Raw genomic sequence first — 24,055 nt, 5'->3', positions numbered from 1 at the left:
AGCAAAAGTGAATATGGGACCTTATGAAGATAAAAAGCTTCTGCACAGCAAAGGAAACAACCAACAAAACTAAAAGGCAACCAACGGAATGGGAAAAGATATTCACAAATGACATATCGGACAAAGGGCTAGTATCCAAAATCTATAAAGAGCTCACCAAACTCCACACCCGAAAAACAAATAACCCAGTGAAGAAATGGGCAGAAAACATGAATAGACACTTCTCTAAAGAAGACATCCGGATGGCCAACAGGCACATGAAAAGATGTTCAGCGTCGCTCCTCATCAGGGAAATACAAATCAAAACCACACTCAGGTATCACCTCACGCCAGTCAGAGTGGCCAAAATGAACAGATCAGGAGACTATAGATGCTGGAGAGGATGTGGAGAAACGGGAACCCTCTTGCACTGTTGGTGGGAATGCAAATTGGTGCAGCTGCTCTGGAAAGCAGTGTGGAGGTTCCTCAGAAAATTAAAAATAGACCTACCCTATGACCCAGCAATAGCACTGCTAGGAATTTATCCAAGGGATACAGGAGTACTGATGCATAGGGGCACTTGTACCCCAATGTTCATAGCAGCACTCTCAACAATAGCCAAATTATGGAAAGAGCCTAAATGTCCATCAACTGATGAATGGATAAAGAAATTGTGGTTTATATACACAATGGAATACTACGTGGCAATGAGAAAAAATGAAATATGGCCTTTTGTAGCAACGTGGATGGAACTGGAGAGTGTGATGCTAAGTGAAATAAGCCATACAGAGAAAGACAGATACCATATGGTTTCACTCTTATGTGGATCCTGAGAAACTTAACAGGAACCCATGGGGGAGGGGAAGGAAAAAAAAAAAGAAGTTAGAGTGGGAGAGAGCCAAAGCATAAGAGACTATTAAAAACTGAGAACAAACTGAGGGTTGATGGGGGGTGGGAGGGAGGAGAGGGTGGGTGATGGGTATTGAGGAGGGCACCTTTTGGGATGAGCACTGGGTGTTGTATGGAAACCAATTTGTCAATAAATTTCATATATAAAAAAAAAACTTTTTAGCAAAAGCAATTCCTAATGAATAATACAATGAACAAAATTATCTTCTGCATCTCTGTGAAACATTTCTACATTAGTTTAGTAAGTCTAAAATTAACACTGACCATTCGGGCTTAAAGTTAACAATGACCATCACAATAGCGTTATCTATAGTTATGGTTACTAAAATTTTGACAAATCTATATTAAACTTCCTAAGATGTTTCTCAACACTTAACAAGTCATTTCCATGCTCATGTCATGGATACTAGTCTAAAAAAATCTTAATCACCTCAAAATTCTCTTGATCCCTTAAATAAATAAAATTTGGTGAGTGGAGTATTTATATCTGTGGCTTCATCGTCTACAATTGAAACTGCCACAAATGATTTAACTTTTCACAAATCGTTTCCTTCTAAGCCTTAATTCAACATGCTGAGCAACAGTATTCCTGGTTAGATTATACTTTCTAAATGCTTTTTAAATGAATGTTTATATTTAATCAAAATTCTTTCACAAAGTTACCATCTGTAAAAGATTTTGATGCCCAGATAATTTCTTCATGTAACATATGACTACATCACAGAGCTGCAATGCTAATTTTAGCTGAAAATAAACACAAATCCTATTGAAATGTTAGTCCTTTTTCTAGTTCATTAAGTTTTTCACCACAATCTCTTCTATATCTTTGCCATAGTTCTTACTAGGATTTGATTCACTACACTTTCCATTCAAGAGAGATAATATCTTACATATTGAATTTACAGAAATATGTGCCACATCCACAAAGTAGTAAACTCTAATGCATTTTTTTTCAACATATGGTCCTCCTGGCATATGTTTCATTTTCCCACTTTAGACAGACACATGGGTATGAGAAATATTTTATTTCCCTCTTTAAGAAAAACAGCAAGGCAAGTACAACAATAAAAATGGCAACCTTTAAGCCTGTCCTCAGCATCCAAAAGACAGCAGACTCATGCCATCTACTGAGGCAGCTAATACTCTCACTCAGTTACAGCAGCTCAAGGTTGCCACATGAGTATGCTGTGGCCACATTTTCTAATGCTTCAATAAAAAGCCAGAAATCTGGATCTTTGTGTAAATCTAATCTTTTTCATATAGGCAACTAATAAAATTCTGAACTAGCAAAGTAGCTAGTAAAAACAAACTTTTTAAAATGGTCAAGGCCTAGTTTTGCATACCCAACAAAACACATCTGAGAGAAAAGTTCAAGACTATTAACAAACTTTACGTTCAACCCTCACAACGAATCCTGTGATTTTATCATCCCCGTCTTACAAACGAGGAAACAGAATCTGCAAGAAGTTGCTTGCACAAAGTTATGATATAGCACATCAGAAAGGGTGGGAAGTAGGACTTGAATCCTACTCAAAGGAGTCTAACGCCAAAGCCCAAGGTCCTAACAACCTATTTTGTGTGTACATGTAAGGCAGATACTTATGAGACACCTAGAAGGCAGACCAACAAGTTCTATATTGATCTATCCTTGTGTCCACATGAAAAAAAAATGGTAGAACCTGAGGGTAAATAAACAGAAAAAAAAGGAACAAACAAGAGTGGGCTGTCTGACCCATCCAGAACAGATCATGACTACATTTGCTTTCATTCTGTATTTTGTATTGCCCCTGATAATCCCCAAGATAGCATTAGCCTTTGTTACATAAAATGTGATTCACAGACACCTGAAGCTAATAAATATAACACTCTATGTTAACTATACTGGAATTAAAATTAAAAATTTAATAAAAATGAAAAAAAATGTAAGTCTTAACAGGCTTCTTCTTACTTATATAACTAAAACCTCGGGTTTTTCAGAGGAAGGAAAGGTGATTGCTAGCTTGAATAATCAGAAGACTTGGTATCCATGTATATATTTATTCATGCAAATGTTTGAAAATGCTTGGGCTATACTTTAGACTTTATTAGATTCACAGAGAAAAGGAGCTCTGAATAAAACTGTTTAAAATACCATCTACCAGCTTGGAGCACTTTTACGCCTTTGTAACAAGTGACTAGGTTTTAAATTGTATTGCTGATCTGGTTCAAATCTGTTTACAACTAGTTCTCTGAGAAAACATTGCAATGTTCTCCCCAACAACTCTAACTTACGTCAGATAGGTGCCTCTGGTGTTGACATTCATCATCAAATCCACTCTCTTCATAGGCGTTTCCAATGTGTTGGTCAAGCTAATGGCACTGGCATTATTCACCAAAATATCAATTCCTGTTTTCAAATAATCAACTTCCTATTAATGCAATTTAAACTTTGTAACAAAAAGAAATAACATTTACACTATATAGTTGAACCCTAAGTTGGTTCACAAATACTTCTTTTAGATAATATGACTGACCAATACGCCAGTGCAAGACTCAATAGCTGTGTTAAAACACCCAAGTATTTTCACCGGCACAATGGAGATAGCCAATAGCCAGAGCTTCGCGTGAAACTGTAAGAAGGCTTAGCCCTCAGTGATTTGTAGCTTCCATTCTTATTTGTTCTCTTACCTCCTGGTCTTCCCTCCTTGCCTCCAAGAACCTTAGGTTAACTTCCTTAAAGTTCTCCCTTCTCTCTAGCATCTTTCCAAGGCCTGTCCTCCTTCCAAGCTCACTGACCTCCCTCCTAAGACCCTCACTTAAATAAAAGAGGTCCTTCCTGGTCTTGAGAACTGGGAAAAGAAAAAAGACCTAGAGTGAATTTTCAATTCTAGGTAAATCATCAAAGTATATCAAATTTGTTTTAATAATTCATACACAAAATAAAATTAATTTAGAATAACAATTATTTATGTATATTCTGTCCAGTTCCTCTATATGTAACATATTTTGTTTACAAGTTTAATTACAAGTTTTAGTTAAATAATGTTAAATGAAAATGGTAAAATACAGAAGTATCTTAAACACTTCTCTGTTTCTACATGATTCATAGTTCTTTTTAAAGGGCACTTAATATTCCATCAAATAGAATATCATAACTTCTACTGCTGGGGTTATACTGTTGCAATAAACATTATTTGTTATCCTCTTAACTTTCTTATGCTCCTCTCTCACAGTATGTGGATAGTGGCTTAAATAAGTCTATTATACTCACTAAAACATTTTTGTCTTAAGCACCCTTTCTTCATATATAGTAACACTATAACATTTTGATCACATCCTCATTCCCCAATTTCTACATCTTTTTGTAAACAGTTTGTGTTGCTAATGTTTTCTTAAAATGTGTCCTTAGAATAACTTTAGACTCAACTACATTACATTTTATACCTTCATTATAACAAAACTCAAACTCAAGTAAATCACCTGGATATCTGAGACAAGTACCAGGCCCTGTGACTACCAACTTTCTAGAAGGAACATAATGATGGCTGCCTTCACAAGGAGTAAAGACCTGTGAAAAAAAGTTTTTTCTTTTTTTTTTATTAATGTTTTATTTATTTTTTTTGAGAGAGAGAGAAAGAGAGAGAGAGACAGCACCAGCAGGTGAGGGGCAGTGAGAGAGGGAGACACAGAATCTGAAATAGGCTCCAGGCTCTGAGCTGTCAGCACAGAGTCCAACATGGGCCTTGAACCCATGAACCAGGAGATCATGACCTGAACTGAAGTAGAACGCTTAACTGAGGCACCCAGGCACCCTTAATTTTTTTTTTTAATGTTTATTTTTGAGAGAGAGAGACAGAGCACGAACAGGGAAGGGGCAGAGAGAAAGGGAGACACAGAATCCGAAGCAGGCTCCAGGCTCTGAGCTGTCAGGGCAGAGCCTGACACGGGGCTCGAACTCACGGACCATGAGATCATGACCTGAGCCGACAGAAGCTTAACCAACTGAGCCACCCAGGCATTCCCCTATGAAAAGAATTTTTAAATATAGGACATGCTTCTCATTCCACAAAGCTATGAGCTACTCAACCACATCAAAGATAATCATGGAGTGGCTATTCTATATAAGGCTAGGGCCTAAGAGGCAAGAAAGATGATACTCACTAAAGAAGCAGCCAGGTGGGAGCAAAGCAAAATGAGTGTACATCTGAGTGAAACACTGGACTGAGGAGTATATACACCACTTGCATAGAATTACCCTCTTCAGAGAGATGAAGGTAGCAGGGGTTAACCAGTCAATAGATTCCTTAAGCAAATCCAGACTTTATTGACTTCATCTCTCTCACTATGTGACAACAAATGACAAGTATGTTAGCAGAACAAACATCTGGGCCCACAGGCAAAGAAAGGAAATGAGGAACAAAAATATACTGATGTGGTAAGCTGTATTTGACTTGCCAATGCTAAAGAAAAAAAAAATGGCTCCAATCAAGATGTAGGTTAAAATTTCTAAATTCCAAAGGCCCAAATTAAAATGGATTAGGGAACAGTGAAAAATAATACACAAACAGCATATATACGCCAGCTGCAGAAGAAAAAAGTAGCAGGAAAGAATGTTTCTGTGGTTTATGACATAGCATAATTTACTCAAGGCTTGGACAACTCAAGGTGAGGGAAAGCAAGGTGTTAGGGAGCACCCTGTGGTAGAGAACCCTGAAGGCATAGGTTTGAAAGCATTATCAACTGCTCAGGACTTTGTTAAAGACAACTCTCCAGCACAGAGAAATATCAGGAAAAGGTAAAGTCTTCCCAACAGGCAGAATTCACAGGCCTACAGAATTCCAAAACAGAAGGCCACAATAGTAGCAACCACAGTATGCAACTAAAACCAAACAAATAAAAACTAAAGGCGTGGGATCTTTGTGAAAAAAAAAAAAAAAAAAAAAAAAAAAAAAACAAAAAAAACAAAACAAAAACACAGAGTGGGAGAAAAGGAGCATCTTAGAGGTCATCTCTTATAAATGTGGCATCCACCATAATTATGAGCAGCTGAGTGGTTGAACAGAGCTCCCTCTTTTTTTTTTTTGAAAGAGAGAGAGAAGGAGAGAGAGAGAATCCCATGAGGGGTAGAGAGCAAGAGAGAAGTGGGGCTCGTGTTCACCTGAGACGGGGCTGGAGCTCACCTGAGATTATGACCTGAGCCGAAGTCAGATGCTTAACCAACTGAGCCAACCAGGTGGCCCAACCGGGTTCCTTCTTAATTGTGCATTGTTATGGCAGGAAAGCAGAAGCTGATAGTTAAAAGGAAAGCAAAAAAATTTAAATACATCAAAGTGGATACTAAGGAGGAAGGAAGGAAAACTTAAGACTTCAAAACAGAGATAACTCCACTGCCAATCTATAAATTTATCAAAAAGATAAAAGTGTTTCAGACGCCTCTCTCAATAAAAAGTAGCAAAATATACTGGGAGATTTTTTTCTTCCTCAAAGGTATGGAAAACACATCCTCTTAAGTGAAAATTTCTACCAACAGAGTTTAAGTTCAGGGACACAGATGCCAGATCAATAGTATGGATCAACTGGCATCTGAAAACACAGAAGCCAAGATTTCCTTTTGCTCCTTTCATTTCCTCTGTCCTGGAAAAGGAGATCATATGATTGGCAGAACTGGATTAATCCAACATTGAAGATGCTGAAGGAATGATCCCAGAACCAATGGAAGACAATCTATAATGGCTAAATAAGAAATCCAGACCATCCATGTTTCTGAGGGAAAATTCTTTGGCTGGGACAAAACAGAGTATGAAAATTGAAGAGATTTCAATGTGGGTCCTTAAATTCTCTGTGGCAAGAAGAAATTAATTTGTGAGAATTCAATTTCTCTGTAGGAGCCCAATACTGCTCAGTGGAGGTGCATCCCATTTTTGACAGGCCTAAATTAATGTGCTATGCTGTCATATACTATAGAATGTGTAAGTCTTTCTGGTGAATCAGGATAGATCGCACAGCTAGAATTCAAGATGGAAGTCAAACAGGGGGTGAATTCTGCGCCTGTACAGTATGGCTTTTAAGCACCTTTAACTAATGTCCTATCTTGACCTAATGTCTCTACATTTCTTGGGACCATATTGACAAGAGCTGAATTGCTGACATTTTCCAGGAGAAAGACAGAAATAAAGACAGGAAGGGCTTAGACAAAGGTGGTGGTGGCTCTCTCTGATATTCTGATGATCTCATTCTCCAGGAAGGATAAACTCACCCTCAGTTGACAGACACAACAGAAAAAACTAACACTGAACTAAATATAGGAGGGGCACCTGGGTGGCCAGTTAAGCGTCTAGCTCTTGATCTCAGCTCCGGTCATGATCTCGTGGTTTGTGAAATCCAGCCTTACGTATGTTGGGCCTTGTGCTAACAAGCATGGAGCCTGCTTGGGATTCTCTCTCCCTCTCTCTTTGCTTCTCTTCCACTCAAGCATATGTGTACTCTATATACATACATACATTAAAAAAAAAAAAAAGAACATAGGGAAAGGAAAAGCTCCTGTCTACCCCCTTTCTCTTTCTACTATCTACTTTCTCCCTTAATTCTTCCCTAAAAAGGAATGTTTAAGCTAATCAGGCCAAATCTTAACTAGCACTAATTGGCTACTTTTACTACCAGGTGAAGTTATTTTATTTTTTTTTATTTTTTTTTTTAAATTTTTTTTTCAACGTTTTTATTTATTTTTGGGACAGAGAGAGACAGAGCATGAACGGGGGAGGGGCAGAGAGAGAGGGAGACACAGAATCGGAAACAGGCTCCAGGCTCTGAGCCATCAGCCCAGAGCCCGACGCGGGGCTCGAACTCACGGACCGCGAGATCGTGACCTGGCTGAAGTCGGACGCTCAACTGACTGCGCCACCCAGGCGCCCCAGGTGAAGTTATTTTAGACAAAAGGTCCTGCACATGAACGTGGCTTCCTCTCCTTTCTCTTCCACATGTGTCCCTATCAGTAAGAAATAAATACATAAAACCAATAATTTTGCATTCTCTTTCTGCTTCTCACATAGGCATTGACATTACTTTGCCAGGTAGGGGTTAAGACTTTGGATTTAAAGATAGAGGCCCCACTTGAGCCAAAGCTGTGTTCTGATCCTTTATAACACAGTTCTCTGCACCGAAGGTTATAAGCACAAGCCATGCTAACAATAAAATATTATCTTGTTTCAATTACCTTGTTGTCAATTATCTTTCACATATACATACAGTCTCTGGAATACTATGGGGGACGGGGAAGAGTGATAATGGTTTAGGCAGGATTTGGACATGGCCAGGTGCCTTGCTATAATACCTTCAAAGCCTTAGCTCAATCCCCAACACCTGCCTTCTAGGAGCTTGTAAACTAACTGAGGAGGAAAAAACCCACTAAGATCTAAAGCAGTACAAGAAGGATCAAAGGAATGATTTAGGAATTCAGAGAAAGAAAATTACACTTCTGATAAGTCGGCAAGGTCAGGAAGAAGGTAAGATTTAACCACAGAAAGGTGGGATTTCAAAAGATAGAGAAGGGAGCATTTCAGGCAGGACTGGAGATGGAGAGGTGGGCACTAGAGAAGCCTCAGGAAGAGGAAGAGAAAAAGAGACAAAATCTTAAGGCAAGGATATGGAAGTAAACTATCTGGGCAGGAGTAAAGCATTTACACAGGGGTATAAAAAAAAAAAATGGAACCAAAAAAAGTCTGTTGAGATCAGAATGCGAAATACCTTGAATGTCAGTAAGTTATCTACACTTTATCCAATAAATACCAAAGAGTCATCAAATGATGGGCTACATTAATTGAGGAGAAGCAAGAAGATGGGATCTGGGAAGCTCATTGATTAGACATATGTATTGTCAAGGGCCTAACTTTATATTGAATGGTAGATTTGTTGTATTATTCAAAATAATTTTTAGCAATAAAAAAAGTCATCAGATGGTTTTAAGCTGCATTTCTACATAACCAAATACTCCTACCTGATGATCCTTCAATGACTTAGAAAATTTAAAAAAAATTTTTTTAATTTAAATTATAGTTACAGTAGTCAATAATTATTTCAGAATTAAGGCACTACCTCCAAATTGCTCCACTGCTTTCTCCACAGCATTATTGATTTGCTGTTCATCTCTCACATCAACAGCACAAGGCAAGGCCTTTCCTCCAGCTGCTTCGACTATAAAGAATAAACAAACAAAAACAAAGCATTGAGGCATTCAAATACTAAACTTTCCGTTCTGATATGAATCAAAAGAAATAAGTATCCTATTTTCAGAAAATCAATATAAATAAATATGTCTTAGAACTACTAGTGATTCTACCCTACAGTCGGACAGACTGACTAACCCATATCCAGCCTCAGATTAGAAAAGCCAACTCTATTAAAAAACAAAAAAAAGGGGGCGCCTGTATGGCTCAGTCGGTTAAGCATCTGCCTCTTGATTTCGGCTCAGGTCATGAACTCACGGTTCCTGATTTAGAGCCCCTCTGAACTGACAGTGAGGAGCCTGCTTGGGTTTCTCTCTCTCCTTCTCTGTCTCCTCCCCCTGCTCTCTCTCTCTCTCTCTTAAAAAAAAAAAAAAAAGGGCAAGCAAAAAATATCCTATTAAAAAGAAAAAAAGGGAAGATAATTTAAAAAACCTTTATTATGAAAAATTTCACAGGGGCGCCTGGGTGGCGCAGTCGGTTAAGCGTCCGACTTCAGCCAGGTCACGATCTCGCGGTCCGTGAGTTCGAGCCCCACGTCGGGCTCTGGGCTGATGGCTCAGAGCCTGGAGCCTGTTTCCGATTCTGTGTCTCCCTCTCTCTCTGTCCCTCCCCCGCTCATGCTCTGTCTCTCTCTGTCCCAAAAATAAATAAACGTTGAAAAAAAAAAAAATTAAAAAAAAAAAAAAAGAAAAATTTCACAAAAAATATACAACACAAAGAAGAGTATAATAAACTACCATGAATCTATCACTTATTAATGATTATTAATGCTTTGTCAGGTGTTTGAGTTGTTTAATTTTTCTACCCCCGATCCTGTTTTGTTTTTGGCTGGTATGTATTTTAAAACAAATCTCAGGCATCATTTCACTCATATGTGTTCCCCTAACATAACCACAATGCTATAAACATGACTAACAAAACTAGCAATATTAACCAAAGTTGAATGTTAAGCCCTCCCTCCCGGTACTGTGTCTAGCACAATGCCTTGAATATAAGCACTTGATAACTGTGAACTGAAAGTATTAAGATAATGACTTTCAAATGGCACAGAGAATAAATAACATGGAGAGCTTTCTCGAAGTGCTCACATCATCCACCTCTCCATTTCCACTCCCCCATTTTCTGCGTAGATCCAAGAACAACTGCCCTCAAGAGACATGATTTTTAATGGGAGTCTCTCACATCGCTCAAAAGTGATGGGAAAAAAAGTTTCTGAATCACTGCCCTCAGCTGACAAGATACTTCTTTAACCAGATAAAATGATTTTTAGGGTACCTTTCCAATAGCTACAATTAAACTCTCCAGTAAATTCTCTATGTATTGAAACCATGGTTAGGACATTTCATGAAATGGCACTGTCACATTCACTCACTTTCTTCAGCAGCAGTATAGATTGTGCCTGGGAGTTTGGGGTGTGCTTGGGTGGTCTTCGCAGCAATGACAATGTTTGCTCCATCCTTTGCTGCTTTCAACGCAATAGCTTTGCCAATGCCACGGCTGGCACCTGTGATAAAAACTGTACATCCTGCTAGCTTCCTACAACAGAACAAATATTACCTTATAAGAAGCTCAATGTTTTAATTACTTATTAGTAACAGGAACTTCTGCATATTTCACATACGTATGTTTCCCCTTCTGAAACTTTCTCTGAACCTTCCTCCTTCCCTCCCTGATAGCTAATAAGTCTGTGATATTGCCACTGCTGTAATATTATAACGGCTGTTGGCCAGTCTTGATATGACTTGGCAATCAAAATCTGCTCAGATACAAGTAAATCTTAAGAAATAAGGAATTATTAACCTATATAGACATGTATTTTTTTCCCCACAGAAAAAGTGTTAACAAAGCTTATTTTTGAGTGGTGGTATTATGAACAAATTTTATCATATTTTTATATTTTTCAGGATTTTTCAAATTTTCTACAATGAATACAAACCCACTTAAAAGAAATTATCTGGGGGTGTCTGGGTTTAAGCATCCAAATCTTAATTTTGGCTCAGGTCATGATCTCAGGGTTTGTGACTTCAAGCCCCGCATCAGGGTCTGCACTGACAGCATTCTCTCTCTCTCCCTCTCTCTCTGCCCCTCTCCTACTCATGCTCTCTCAAAATAAATAAATAAACATTAAAAAAAGAAAAGAAATTACCTGAAAGCAAATAATTGTATAATGGATGCTCATCATTGCTCTAATAGCCAGAGTGGAAACAATGTAAATATCCAACTGATGAATGGATAAACTGCAGCATATCCATACAGTGGAATAAATTCAACAGTAAAAAGGAAGTAAGTACTGATCCGTGCTAAATGGGTGAACCTTGAGAATATTATGCAAGTGAAAGAAGCTAGTCACAAAGGACCACACATTGTATGATTCCATTTATATGAAATGTCCAGAACAGGCAAATCTATTGAGACATGAGGACAGTGGTTGCCTAGGGCTGGGGGCAGCAGTAGTTGGGAGTTGAGAGCTGAGGGGTGTGGGGTCTCTTCTGAAGATGATAAAAACGTTTTAAAAATTGTGGTGTTGGTTGCACAAGTCTGTTAATTTACTAAAAAACATTGAATAGTATACTTTAAAAGGATGAATTGTGTGGTAGGTGAATCACATCTCAATAAGGTTGTTAAACAAACAAACCTAAAAGACTGGCAAAGAGCTCAGAGTACTGATGGAAATTCTCTGACCCAACTGTACTGAGGAAAGTTCTCTGTGCCCATTCATCTTTACATTCATCTACCATAACTTTTTTTTGTTAAGTTTATTTATTTTGAGAGAGAGCGCGGGTGCATGTGAACATGAGTGGGGGAGGGGCAGAGAGAGAGAGAGGGAGTGAGAGAATCCCAAGCAGGCTCCCTGCTGTCAGTGCAGAGCTCGATCTCATGAACTGTGAAGATCATGATCTGAGCCAAAATCAAGAGTCAGACACTTAACTGATTGAGCCACCCAGGCACCCCCATCTGTCTTAACTTTAAACTTTCTATTTACTTAGGTGTTAGGCGGGAAGGAAACATCTAAAATAAAATCAGGTAGGGCATGTCTAGGTAGCTCAGTCTGTTGAGTGTCTCTCTCTTTTTTTTTTTAATCTTTTAATGTTTATTATTTTTGAGAGACAGAGAACAAGTGAGGGAGGGGCAGAGAGAGAGAGGGAGACACAGAATTTGTAGCAGGCTCCAGGCTCTGAGCTGTCAGCACAGAGCCCGACGAGGGCCTCCAACTCATGAACTGTGAGATCGCGACCCAAGCTGAAATCAGATGCCTAACCGACTGAGCCACCCAGGTGACATGAGTGTCTTAATAAAAATGTTAAAAAAAATTTTTTTTTAATAAAAATTTTTTTCAATATTTATTTATTTTTGAGACAGAGAGAGACAGAGCATGAACGGGGGAGGGTCAGAGACAGAGAGAGACACAGAATCCGAAACAGGCTCCAGGCTCTGAGCTGTCAACACAGAGCACGATGCGGGGCTTGAACTCACAGACCGCGAGATCATGACCTGAGCCGAAGTCGGACGCCCAACCGACCGAGCCACCCAGGCGCCCCTGATAAAAATTTTTTAAAAATGCTTACTCATTTTTGAGGAGAGGGAGAGCACACACTCAAGCAGAGGAAGGGGGAAGAGATAAAGGGAGACAGAGGATCCAAGCAGGCTCTGCACTGCCAGCCCAGAGCCCGATGCAGGGCTCGAACTCAGGAGAGTTCATAACCTGAGCCAAAGTCAGACACTTAACTGACTGAGCCATCCAGGCACCCCTCATGCCTTATTTATTCGAAGAACTGTTCCCAGATGGAAGGTCAGAAATGCAAGAAGACATTAAAACCAAAAAGACTAAAACAAACAAAACACACACAAAAAAAAAACCCCACAAAAACACTGGTAAATTAAGAACAGAAATCAATTAATGTATTTATAATAATTACTAATAACATAAATAATAAGTAATACTTGTATGGTTAAAGAATTAAAATGTACTGTTACAATAACGTAAGTTTAAAACACAGTGATTAGAGTTTAAGTTTTGTAGATCCTTACAGTGTTTGAGGGAGTGGTAAAATTTTATTTACTTTAGAGATTTTAAGTTATTTACACGTTAAAATTTCTACATTAAGTGGCACCTGGGTGGCTCAGCTGGTTAAGCATCTGACTTTGGCTCAGGTCATCTCACCATTCATGAATTCAAACCCCCACATTGGCTCTCTGCTGTCAGCACAGAGCCTGCTTTGGATCCTCTGTCCCCTTCTTCCTCTGCTCCTCCCCCGCTCACACTTTCTCTTTCTCAAAAATAATAAATTTAAAAAAACATTAGGGGTGCCTGGGTGGCTCAGTCGGTTAAGCGTCCAACTTCGGCTCAGGTCATAATCTCGCAGTTTGTGGGTTCAAGCCCCGGGTCAGGTTCTGTGCTGACAGTGCGGAGCCTGGAGCCTGCTTCAGATTCTGTGTCTCCCTCTCTGACCCTCCCCTACTCGTGCTCTCTTTCTCTCTCTCAAAAACAAATAAACATTAAATTTTTTTTAAAAAAACAGTAAAAAATTTATACATTAAATGTGATAAATAGAAATCCCAGACCTTGGGGCACCTGGGTGGCTCAGTCAGTTAAAGTATCCAACTCTTGATTTTAGCTCAGGTCATCATCTCACAGTTTTGTGGGATCTAGGCCCACATCGGGCTCTGCACTGATCCTGCGGAGCTTGCTTGGGATTCTCTCCCTTTCTCTCTCTTTGCCCCTCCCCTGCTCACACTCTGTCTCTCTCAAAAGAATTAAACTTTAAAAAATTATAAAAAAGAAAAAAGAAATTCCAGACCTTGACAGTTTTGGGAGACAAGGATGGGATGCTGACACACGTATGGCTTTCTACAAGAAAAAGGACAAGAACACCAGGAGCCAGCTTAGGGGATATGAAAAAAACCCTAGTAACACACTCTTGCCCAAGGCAAAGGGGGACAGTAAGGATCTTCATCTGTTCTCTTAAGGAAGCAGACCAACTAGAGGAAGGTATATACTATAAGTTACAACAGTATTTGAATTATTGTACTAATATCTCTCTCCTCCAATAATAAATCTACTAAGTTCAAGTTCTCTTTATATTTCTTTTGTTAGACCAAATCCCTCACAAGGTATACAAATTACTATGTTAAAAATTATTTCTTTTTCTCTGTATATTTGGGATAAATTTGATATATAGTTAACTTCCTTTGTTAATGTTTGCATTCCATTTTAGCTTATTTTCCCTCATCTTTAGTGAAGGATGTTGTAAAACACAGACATGGTTTAAAAGTTACAACCTTATAAATATGTACACTCAAATCTCTTACCTGTAGGTAACCAGCTTCAATTACTTCTGGCTTCTTATCCTCGTAGTTCTTTTTTCAAAATATGCAACTACACACATGTATGTATAAAAACACATTGTGTGTATGTGTGTGTAATTTTCCCTTTTTTATACAAAAGGTAGTATATACATAGACTTTTTTTTTTTAATTTTTTAAATGTTTATTTATTTTTGAGAGAGAGATAGAGCATGAGCGGGGTAGGGGGAGGGGGGCAGAAAGAAAGGGAGACACAGACTCTGAAGCAGGCTCCAGGCTCTGAGCTGTCAGCACAGAGCACAATGTGGGGCTTGAACTCACAAACCATGAGATCACCACCTGAGCTAAAGTCAGATGCTTAACCGACGGAGCCACCCAGCCTCCCACCATACTTTTTTTTTTTTTTTTTTGAGAGAGAGAGAGCTTGTGCATGCTAGTGGGGGAGGGGCAGGGAAAGGGAGGGAGAGGAAGAGAATACTAAGCAGGCTCTGCACTCTCAGCAGGGAGCCCAAAGCAGGGCTCAGGGCTGGAACTCACAAACCTAAGATCACCATCTGACCCGAAATCAAGAATCAGATGCTTAACCAACTGACCCACCCAAGTGCAGGGGCACAGACTATTAAAGTGATTTTTTTAGTCTAAGTATTAACATGAAAATGTCTTAACTGTTGCTTTAAAAGCTCCATCCCTTTGCCTTTGGTCTAGCTGGACTGATTCCCAGTAGGATAAAGGACATTTTTCTCCTCACACTGAATCTAAACTTGTGAATGGCTAAAACTTGCTAATGTAGAATTAATCTACACCACAGTTTACCAAACTTCTCTGGTATCTCAAAATCAGAGTCAATGTGATGAAATTTTTATTAACAATTTTTAAAAAGAAAAACAATAACTTAAAAAAAAACTATACAAGTTACTCTAAAGTTCGTTTAGAAAAATAAACATCCAAGAATAACCAGGAAAATTCTGAAAAAAGAAAAAAATTCAAATGAGACAGAAACCACCCTTCCCAAATATTTAAACATTTTATAAAACTAGAGTAATTAAAATAGTTGGGTAATAGTGCATGAATAGACACACTAATGTAATAAAACAGAAAATCCAGAAACAGATCCTTATACATACAAGAATTCAATATATGATAGATGTGGAGTTTCTAACAGAAAAAAAGATTAGTCAGTCAATGGTACTAATACAACTGTGCAGCCAGCCATCCAAACCAAAATGAAGTGGACTTTCTAACCCACTTCCTATGTCAAAATAGTAAGCAAAATAGTATTTCACCTCGGGTGGATGAAAAATCTGAGTAAAAATGAAAGTAATACAAGTAAAAATACTAGAAGAATACTTACCAATTCAAAAGAAAATCCTAGTTTAAGATGGCCTTATAGGTTGTCACAAAACCGCAAAGCCTTAAATGATTAACTCTGACCTAGTAAAAACATGTTTTTTCATGATAAACAAATAGTATAATCAAAATCAAGACACAGTGGAAAAAAATCCAAAAATATTTGTACCACATATGATAAATTTTTTTCAAATAGCACTCTCAGAGATCAATAAAACCTAATTGTGGGGGCACCTGGCTGGCTTAGTCAGAAGAGCCTGCAATTCTCAATCTCATGGTGGTGAGTTTGAGCCCCGTGTTGGGTGTAGAGATTACTAAAAAAAAAATAATAAAAACTACAAACAAACAAACAAACAAACCTAACTGTGTAAGCCAGAAAAAGAAAAGACACTCAGATGGCTTTAAATCAGAATTTCTCATCTGTACTGCTAACATTTTGGACAAGGTTAAGTCTTTGTTGTACAGGGCTATCCATCCTGTGCATTGCAGGATATTTACCAGCATTCCAGGACTCTAAAGATCCAACAGCATGCACCCCCACGCATACACAATTAGGACAACCAAAATGTTCCCAGATATTGCCAAATGTCCTATGAGAGTCAAATTGGTAAAAAGATCCTCATCCTCGCTCGTGATGCAAAATTTAACTGTAACGAAGTGCCATTTTTTTTTTCAATTAGGTTTTTATTATCAAACATTTTGTTGTTTGCCAACATGTTGGATTAGAAAATTTCATTCATCCTTTTTACTTCTTTGGAGTGCTAAGGGTATCAGCCATCAAAGTATATCAGCCATATACTTTTTCTTTTTTTTTTTTTTTTAATTTTTTTTTTCAACATTTACTTATTTTTGGGACAGAGAGAGACAGAGCATGAACGGGGGAGGGGCAGAGAGAGAGGGAGACACAGAATCGGAAACAGGCTCCAGGCTCTGAGCCATCAGCCCAGAGCCTGACGCGGGGCTCGAACTCACGGACCGCGAGATCGTGACCTGGCTGAAGTCGGATGCTCAACCGACTGTGCCACCCAGGCGCCCCAGCCATATACTTTTTCATTCAGGAACTTCACTTCCAGGAATTTATTATATAGGCACACTCAAATATGTGCAAACAGTGGATACAAGGATAATCATTGCAGCAAATATGCAGTAACAAAAACCTAGAAATGATCTGGTATTCAATGACAGGGGACTGGGTAAATAAATTATGGTACATCAATAGGATACCATGTAACTACCAAAAGAAAAAATCCACATATACATACCTAAAATGTGTGTCCCAATACATATTATGTAAAAATGGCAAGGCCCAGAAGGGAGTTTGCTACTATTTTTAAAAGTGGTGTGTGTGTGTGTGTGTGTGTGTGTGTGTGTGTGTGTGCGCGTGTGTTTAAGGTGGTGTGCAAATGTTTATAAATGCATAGACTATCTCTGGAAACAAACCAGAGTAACTGGGGGACTGAATGTTAAGGATGAGAAAATACACTTTTTACCTTAACCATTAGAGCTGCTTAAATCTTTTTGTCATGTGCCTGTATCTTTCAAGCAAATTACAAAACAGACATGTCACTCAGCTCAAGACACCTACACTTTACAAAAACAGACAACAGAATGGTGGTTGCCAGGGTCTGGAGAGAAAGAAGGAGTTGTTTAATGGGTATAGAGTTTGTTTTGCAAGTTGAAAAAGTTCTGGAGATTGGCTGCAGATAATGTGAATCTACCTAACACTACTGCACACTTAAAATTGTGGCTGCGTGGCTCAGACCATTAAGCCTCCGACTTCAGCTCGGGTCATGATCTCACAGTTTGAGAGTCCAACCCCCACCTTGGGGTTTGTGCAAACAGCTCAGAACCTGGAGCCTGTTTCATGTTCGGTGCCTCCCTCTCTCTCTGCCCCTCCCCCACTTGCGTTTTCTCGCTCTCTCTCTCAAAAATAACCATTTTTTAAAAACGGTTAAGATGATAGATACTGTTATGTGTATTTTACCACAATGTTTAAAAAACTTAAGTGAACCGTCCCCCCCAAAAAGATACCCATACTTTAAGATTAGTTTAATTTGTTACTCATTTGAAAATCACTTTTTAAACACCCCATTATTATTTCATTATTCCAGAATTGAGCGTTCAGGAAAAGTGAAGACTCACTGGCGGTGCAGCGTTCCAGTGACCCTTCACCTAGAACTTGAAAGACTTCACAAGCCACGGAGAAACCCACGGAAGGGCCCGCCCCGCGAGTGGTGGGGTAACCCACTCTGGATCCTTTACGTTTGAGAGAGATTTGCACGTGGCTGCCACCCCGAAGTACATAACTCCGGGTTACTTTCACGCTCATCATCGCAGATTCCATGAACACCGCGTCCAGCGCAGACCAGCACTCCAAGGAGCGCCCTCCCACCCCGGGGACCCCAGCCATCCACTCCAGCCTAGCCGCGCACCACGCCCCTTACCCGGTCTCCTCCCGCGGCGCCCCCATCCCCTTACCCGGTGTTGGGTAACATGACTTTCCTAGGGCAAAAGTGGTGGCGACAGCAATGGCAGCAGCGGCCGAGAGCTGCGTGCGAGAGGCGGGCCTTCCCTCCTCATTTACGCCAGTCCCCCGAGGCCCCACCCCGAGGCCTGCGGGGAACGGGCCCTTCAAGCACTCGCAGATCTCTGAGTGCGCCTGCGCACGCAGTGGGCCTCCTGGCTCTCGGAGCTAGTTTCCTCCTTCCCCGGCCTGGCCCCTGGAAACTAGCTCTCCGCGCAAGCGTCGGGAAAGGCAACTCCACCCCACCTCACTCGCGGGGCTCTGCGGTGACAATCGGTCTCCCGTCGGCGTCAGCCGCTACGCACGCTTTTTCCGGCTCTGTGAAGGCCTCCTAGGCGCAGCGCTTCGTTCCTGCGCCGGTGGGGTGGCCGTTTTGAGTCGTGCACTAGGGACCTTGAAGGCTAGGGTGCGGCTTCTCCTCTGCAGACACTGAGCTGCGAGTACTTGGCTCTCCCTCTATGACCCGAACCTGGGAGCCTGTCCAGCTGCATGCGCTCCGTCGAATTTCCCCTAGTAGGAACCAGTTTTCCTCGGCAGGTACTTTTCTGCCAGAAGCCGGCCAGCGTCGCATTTGGACTCTCCCATGGAATCTGGACTAAAGCCTGCCGACCTCACCCAGCTCTACATAGCCCTGTGATGAGCAGCAGCTTCTGGGTCAGAACTCTGCAGGAGTCTTGCGGAAGAATGCATAGTTAGCTCTGGTCCAAACTCAGTGCTGGAAGAAGGTGAATTCTGGGATCTTGTATTGCCTTTTTTTACATATAAAGTTTTAATTTAAATTCCAGTTAATATACAGTGTATGTAATATTAGCTTCAAGTGTACAGTATGGTGATTCAACACTTCCATACAACTCCCAGTGCTCATCACAGCAAGTGCACTGCAGTATTGCTTTTGGTAGTATCTTTGGACATTAGTTAGCTACCCTAATGAACTAAAGACCAACATATTTTTAGGGAGACATGAAGAAATTTTATTTTGAAATGATACAGCAGGGCGATGAGGTTGTTATCTGAGGACTAGTTAAACTAGCTTGGAGGTGGGGTATGTACTCTACCATTTACTGCAAACCCTAAACGGCTCTATTCATGTATGTCTCTTGCCTGCCTCCTATAGGTATTTGAATTGACGATCTATGATATTGTCCTTAGAGACAACAGAAGAATTTCTTTATTCAATAAATATCAGCATCTAGTGCATGCTGGTCACTGTCGAGATACAGCAGGACAAAAAAGACAAGGTCAGCCTACGTGGGAGGAATGAGGAGTGGCCAGTGTGTTGTTTAGAATGTTGTAAATATTAGGTGTTTCAAAAAGAGTTGATAGGGACTGTTAGATGAAAAGCTTACTCTCCACTCAAGGAAGTGAAAAGACAACCTGCGGAATGGGAGAAAATATTTGCAATTCATATATCCAATAAAGTCTGGTAACCAGAATATATAAAGAACTCTTACAACTCAGCAACAAAAACATGAAAAACACAACTAAAAAGTGAACAAAGAATCTGAATAGACATTTCTTCAAAAAAAATATGCAAGTGGTCAGCAAGCATATGAAAAGATGTCCAACAACAATCGTTACGAGGGAAATGCAAATCCAAACTACAATGAGACTCCATTTTACATACACTAGGCTAGCTATAATAGAAAATATGGAAAATAACAAATGTTAGCCAGGATGTGGAGAAAATGGAACTCTCTGGGCTCCTGGGTGGCTCAGTTGGTTAAGCGTCTGACTTAAGCTCAGGTCATGATCTCACGGTTTGGGAGTTTGAGCCCTGCATCAGCTGTGCACTGATAGGGTGTAGCCCGCTTGGAATTCTCTCTCTCTCCCCCACCCCCTCAAAATAAACAAATAAAAATAAATAAATAAATAAAGTGGAACTCTCATACATGGTTGGTGAGAATGTGAAAAGGCACAAACCACTTTGGGAAACTGTTTTGCAGCTCCTTAAGTTACCACCTACTGGATATCCATATGCAAAAGAGCAGTTACACTTTTTGGGTACCTGGGTGGCTCAGTGGGTTAAGCATCAGACTCTTGGTTTCGGCTCAGGTTATGATCTCACAGTTCCTGGTTTCAGCTCAGGTCGTGATCTTCCTGAGTTCAAGCCCCACATTGGGGTCTGTTCAAACAGTGCAGAGCCTGCTTGGGATTCTTTCTGTCTCCCTCTCTCTGCCCCTCCCTTGCTTGTGGTCTCTCACTCTCTCTAAAAAAAAAAAAAAAAAGAAAAAAAAAGAAAAAAGAGCAATTCCACTTTGAGATTTATACCCAAAGAGAAAGAACCACCAGATGGCACTGTTTTTTTAAAATTCAGAATTCTATAAAGCAAAATGTTAACTTATTAACAATATTATGGTATAATATAATCTGACTTGCATTAAGGCAAAAATAGCATGAAGAGCTACAGGGCTCCCATAAAGGGGAAATAGGATGTATAAATTTTAAATTCCTTAAAGAAAATGCTTTGTATAATTAAAAAACAGGATGTGATATTCTAGGGGCTCCTGGGTGGCTCAGTTGGTTAAGCATCCGACTTCAGCTCAGATCACAGTCTCACAGTTCATGAGTTTGAGCCCTGCGTTGGGCTCTGTGCTGACAGCTCAGAGCCTGGAGCCTGCTTCGGATTCTGTGTCTCCCTCTCTCTGCTGCTCCCCCACTCATGCTCTGTCTCTCTCTGTCTCAAAAATAAACATAAAAAAAATTTTTTTAATAAAAAATAAACAGGATGTGATATCCTAATTCATCTTATATTATTATTTAAGTTAATTACTAATTAATTACTTTTACCAACATTAAGAAGTAATTTTCAAACACATGGGAAGTTGAAAATGTATACTTAAATTGAAATACTAAAAGACATGACACTGAGAACAACTTTAATCTTAAGTTATTGAATAAGGACTCTTCTAACCCTATGTTGCATAAGAATATATATTTTTAAGTGTGTAATGCAGTAACATTCATGTTTGTTGGCCACATCCACATAAAGAAAGATATTTTCATCCAGATCCAGTAAACACAATTTTCTATTTTATTGAATCTATTATATTCTATCATATTAAGTAGATCATAACTTACTTATGTTGATGACTCCAATGGATCATAACCTACTGTTTGGAAAACACTGTTTCAGTGTGTTATAATTTACCATTGTGATTTTTCAACTTGCCTTTTAAGATATTTAGCCTTCTCCAGTCAAATATAAAATTACTAATTAATGGTCAGAGGCCAAGAACACAATGCAGATGCTTTCAATGGCTTTGGAAGAGTCAGGGCTCTTGAAACTTTCCATTTCCTTCACCCACAGGACAGCTCACCCTGGTCCAGGTTAAACAGGGGAAGTCCCTGGGATTTTGAGGGTATGGCAGCTCCTCTGACAATGTACCAAATCTTCCCCCATTGGAACGGTAGCGGTAACTTCTGTTGCTCAAAGAATTATTACTAGTCACTATTTTATTAGTAACTGTTGGATATTAACCTCAATGCTGTATTTTAATGTCTTTATCTTTCTGATGACTACACCAATCTAGAGAATGTGAAAATTTCCCTCTAATACCATCCTTCAGAGATAAGCATGAACAGTTTGGCAGGTTTCCTTTAAGACTTTGAAATTTTTATATAGGTTTTGATCATTTGTAAATCATAGGGGAGATTGTTTTGGAACCTGTTTTTGTTTTACTTAATATATCATAGACATCTTTACAAGCTTACAACTAACGGTTTACCTTGACTTTTTAAAAAGAGGTACATAGTTTTCTTTTATATAAATATACTGAAATTAATTTTACCATTCTCATTTGTGATGGACATTTTGTCTCAACATCATCCCTGTTATAAACAGTCTTGCAATAAAAGCTTCTGTGTATGCATCATTGTGTACTGTTCATTTTTCCTTAGAATACAAAAATCAAGAGTGTTTGCTCAATGGATATACATAACACCATTTAGCAAGGCTGTGCTAATATAGTCAATTCTTGAACAACACTGGTTTGAACTGTGGGAGTCCACTTCTACATGAATTTTTTTTTCAATAAACACAGTACAGTACTATAATCATTTTCTCTTCTTTATGATTTTCTTAATAACATTTTATTTTCTCTGGCTTACTTTATTGTAAAAATACAGTATATAATACGTATAACGTATAAAATGCATGTTAATAGACTGTTGATGTTATTGGTAAGGCTTTTGGTCAACAGGAGGCTATTAGTTACTTTTTGAGGGAGTCAAAAGTTATATACGGATTTTTGACCATGTGGTCATCAGCGCCTTTAACCCCTGCATTGTTCAAGGGTCAACCATAACTTAGACCAGTATTTCTCAGCCTTGCTGCTATTGACCTTTTGGGTTGGATAATCCTTTGTTCTAGGAGTCTGCCACGTGTATTCATATGTTTAGCAGCATTCCTGGCCTGTACCCCTTAGATGCTAGAGCCCCCACCTCCAAGTATGTATGTTTAGATATATAACGTAAAATTTACCATGTTAACCATTTTTTTAAATTTTTTAAAGTGTATTTATTTTGAGAGAGAGAGAGAGAGAGAGAGAGAGAGAGAGCGCACGCGCAAGCACAAGGGGTTACGGGCAGACAGAGAAGGAGAGAGAATTCCGAAGCCCGACTCAAGCCTCCAACTCACAAACCGTGAGATCATGACCTGAGCCAAGATCAAGAGTCAGACTCTCAACCAACTGAGCCACTCAGGGGTCCTCGTGTTAACCATTTTTTAAATAATTTTAATAGTTTACTTATTTTTTAGAGAGAGAGCAGGGGAGGGGCAGAGAGAGAGAGACAGAGAGAGACAATCCCAAGCAGGCTCCAAACTGCCAGCACAGAGCCCAATGTGGGGTTCAAACTCAAAAACCATGAGATCAAGACCTGAGCTGAAATCAAGAGATGCTCAACTGACTCAGCCACCCAGGCACTCCTCATGTCAACCATTTTTAAGTGCACAGTAGCCTTAAGTACATTCACATTGTTGTACAACCAACACCACCACCCCAGCCCTTCCAGTCTTGACACTCCAAAATTGCTGAATATCCCCTGGAGAGCAAAGTTAACCCTGATTGTTTATATCATCACGGAGGTAAATGAGAAGTCAAAAATGTCAATGTAATAGAAAAATGAGAGGCTGAAGAGCTGTAAGAGATATTTAAGAAGACTAAAAAGACATTACAACTAAACACAACATGTGATCTTAGACTGGATTCTACATAGAAAAAAATTTTTGCTATAGCACAATCAACAAATTAGAATATTCTACCCACTACAGGTTAAAGTATTAGGTCAATGATGAATTTCCTGAATTTGATAACTGTACTGGGGTTAAGAGAACATATGTCTGTGTTCTTAGTATGAAATATTAAGGAATAAAAGGAAATTAAGATCCACCTATTCGTGTGCGTGTGCACACACATGCGGTGTGTAGAGAGAGAGAGGGTATGCTAAAACAAATGTAGAAAAATGTTAAAAATTGGTGATTTGGAGTAAAGATATATGAGAGTTCCTTTTTTATTACAACTTTCCTCTAAGCTGGAAATGAATTCAAACTAGAAAGCTCTGGGGGTGCCTGGGTGGCTCAGTTGGTTAAGCGTCTTACTTTGGCTCAGGTCATGATCTCATGGTAAGTTCAAGCCCTGCATCAGGCTCTCTGCTGTCAGCACAGAGCCCACTTCAGAACCTCTGTCTCCCTCTCTCTCTGCCCCTCCCTGCCCCCTTTCTCTTTCAAAAAAATAAACATTAAAAAAATTACGAAAAAAACTAGAAAGGTTTTCCTTAAGTGAAAGCAAATGCT

At 39.4% G+C, this 24,055-nt stretch overlaps 1 protein-coding gene and 1 long non-coding RNA gene across 2 annotated transcripts in view; one reads left to right on the top strand and one right to left on the bottom strand.

Annotated features, from left to right (window-relative positions):
• Window positions 1–18,445, bottom strand: part of HSDL2 (hydroxysteroid dehydrogenase like 2) — a 66,377-nt gene extending 47,932 nt beyond the window's left edge. Inside the window, exons 1-4 of the mRNA XM_025935146.2 lie at window positions 18,219–18,445; window positions 10,462–10,625; window positions 8,959–9,057; window positions 3,160–3,274 (exon numbers count right to left, since the gene is read on the bottom strand). Of these exons, the coding sequence (XP_025790931.1) occupies window positions 3,160–3,274; window positions 8,959–9,057; window positions 10,462–10,625; window positions 18,219–18,235 (395 nt within the window). The 5' untranslated portion in view covers window positions 18,236–18,445. The remainder of the gene's footprint in view (window positions 1–3,159; window positions 3,275–8,958; window positions 9,058–10,461; window positions 10,626–18,218) is intronic.
• On the top strand, window positions 18,374–20,150 carry LOC147574997 (uncharacterized). The gene is made up of 2 exons (XR_015242953.1): window positions 18,374–18,989; window positions 19,379–20,150. It is a non-coding gene; the product is annotated as an uncharacterized LOC147574997 (long non-coding RNA).
• Window positions 20,151–24,055: the final 3,905 nt, after the last annotated feature.

This window comes from Puma concolor, chromosome D4 (genome assembly GCF_028749965.1).
Source record: "Puma concolor isolate L17-30 chromosome D4, mPumCon1.1.hap2, whole genome shotgun sequence".
Classification (NCBI taxonomy): domain Eukaryota; kingdom Metazoa; phylum Chordata; class Mammalia; order Carnivora; family Felidae; genus Puma; species Puma concolor.
The sequence above is the reverse complement of the archived record's forward strand: the minus strand, read 5'-3'. Positions and strand labels throughout refer to the sequence as shown.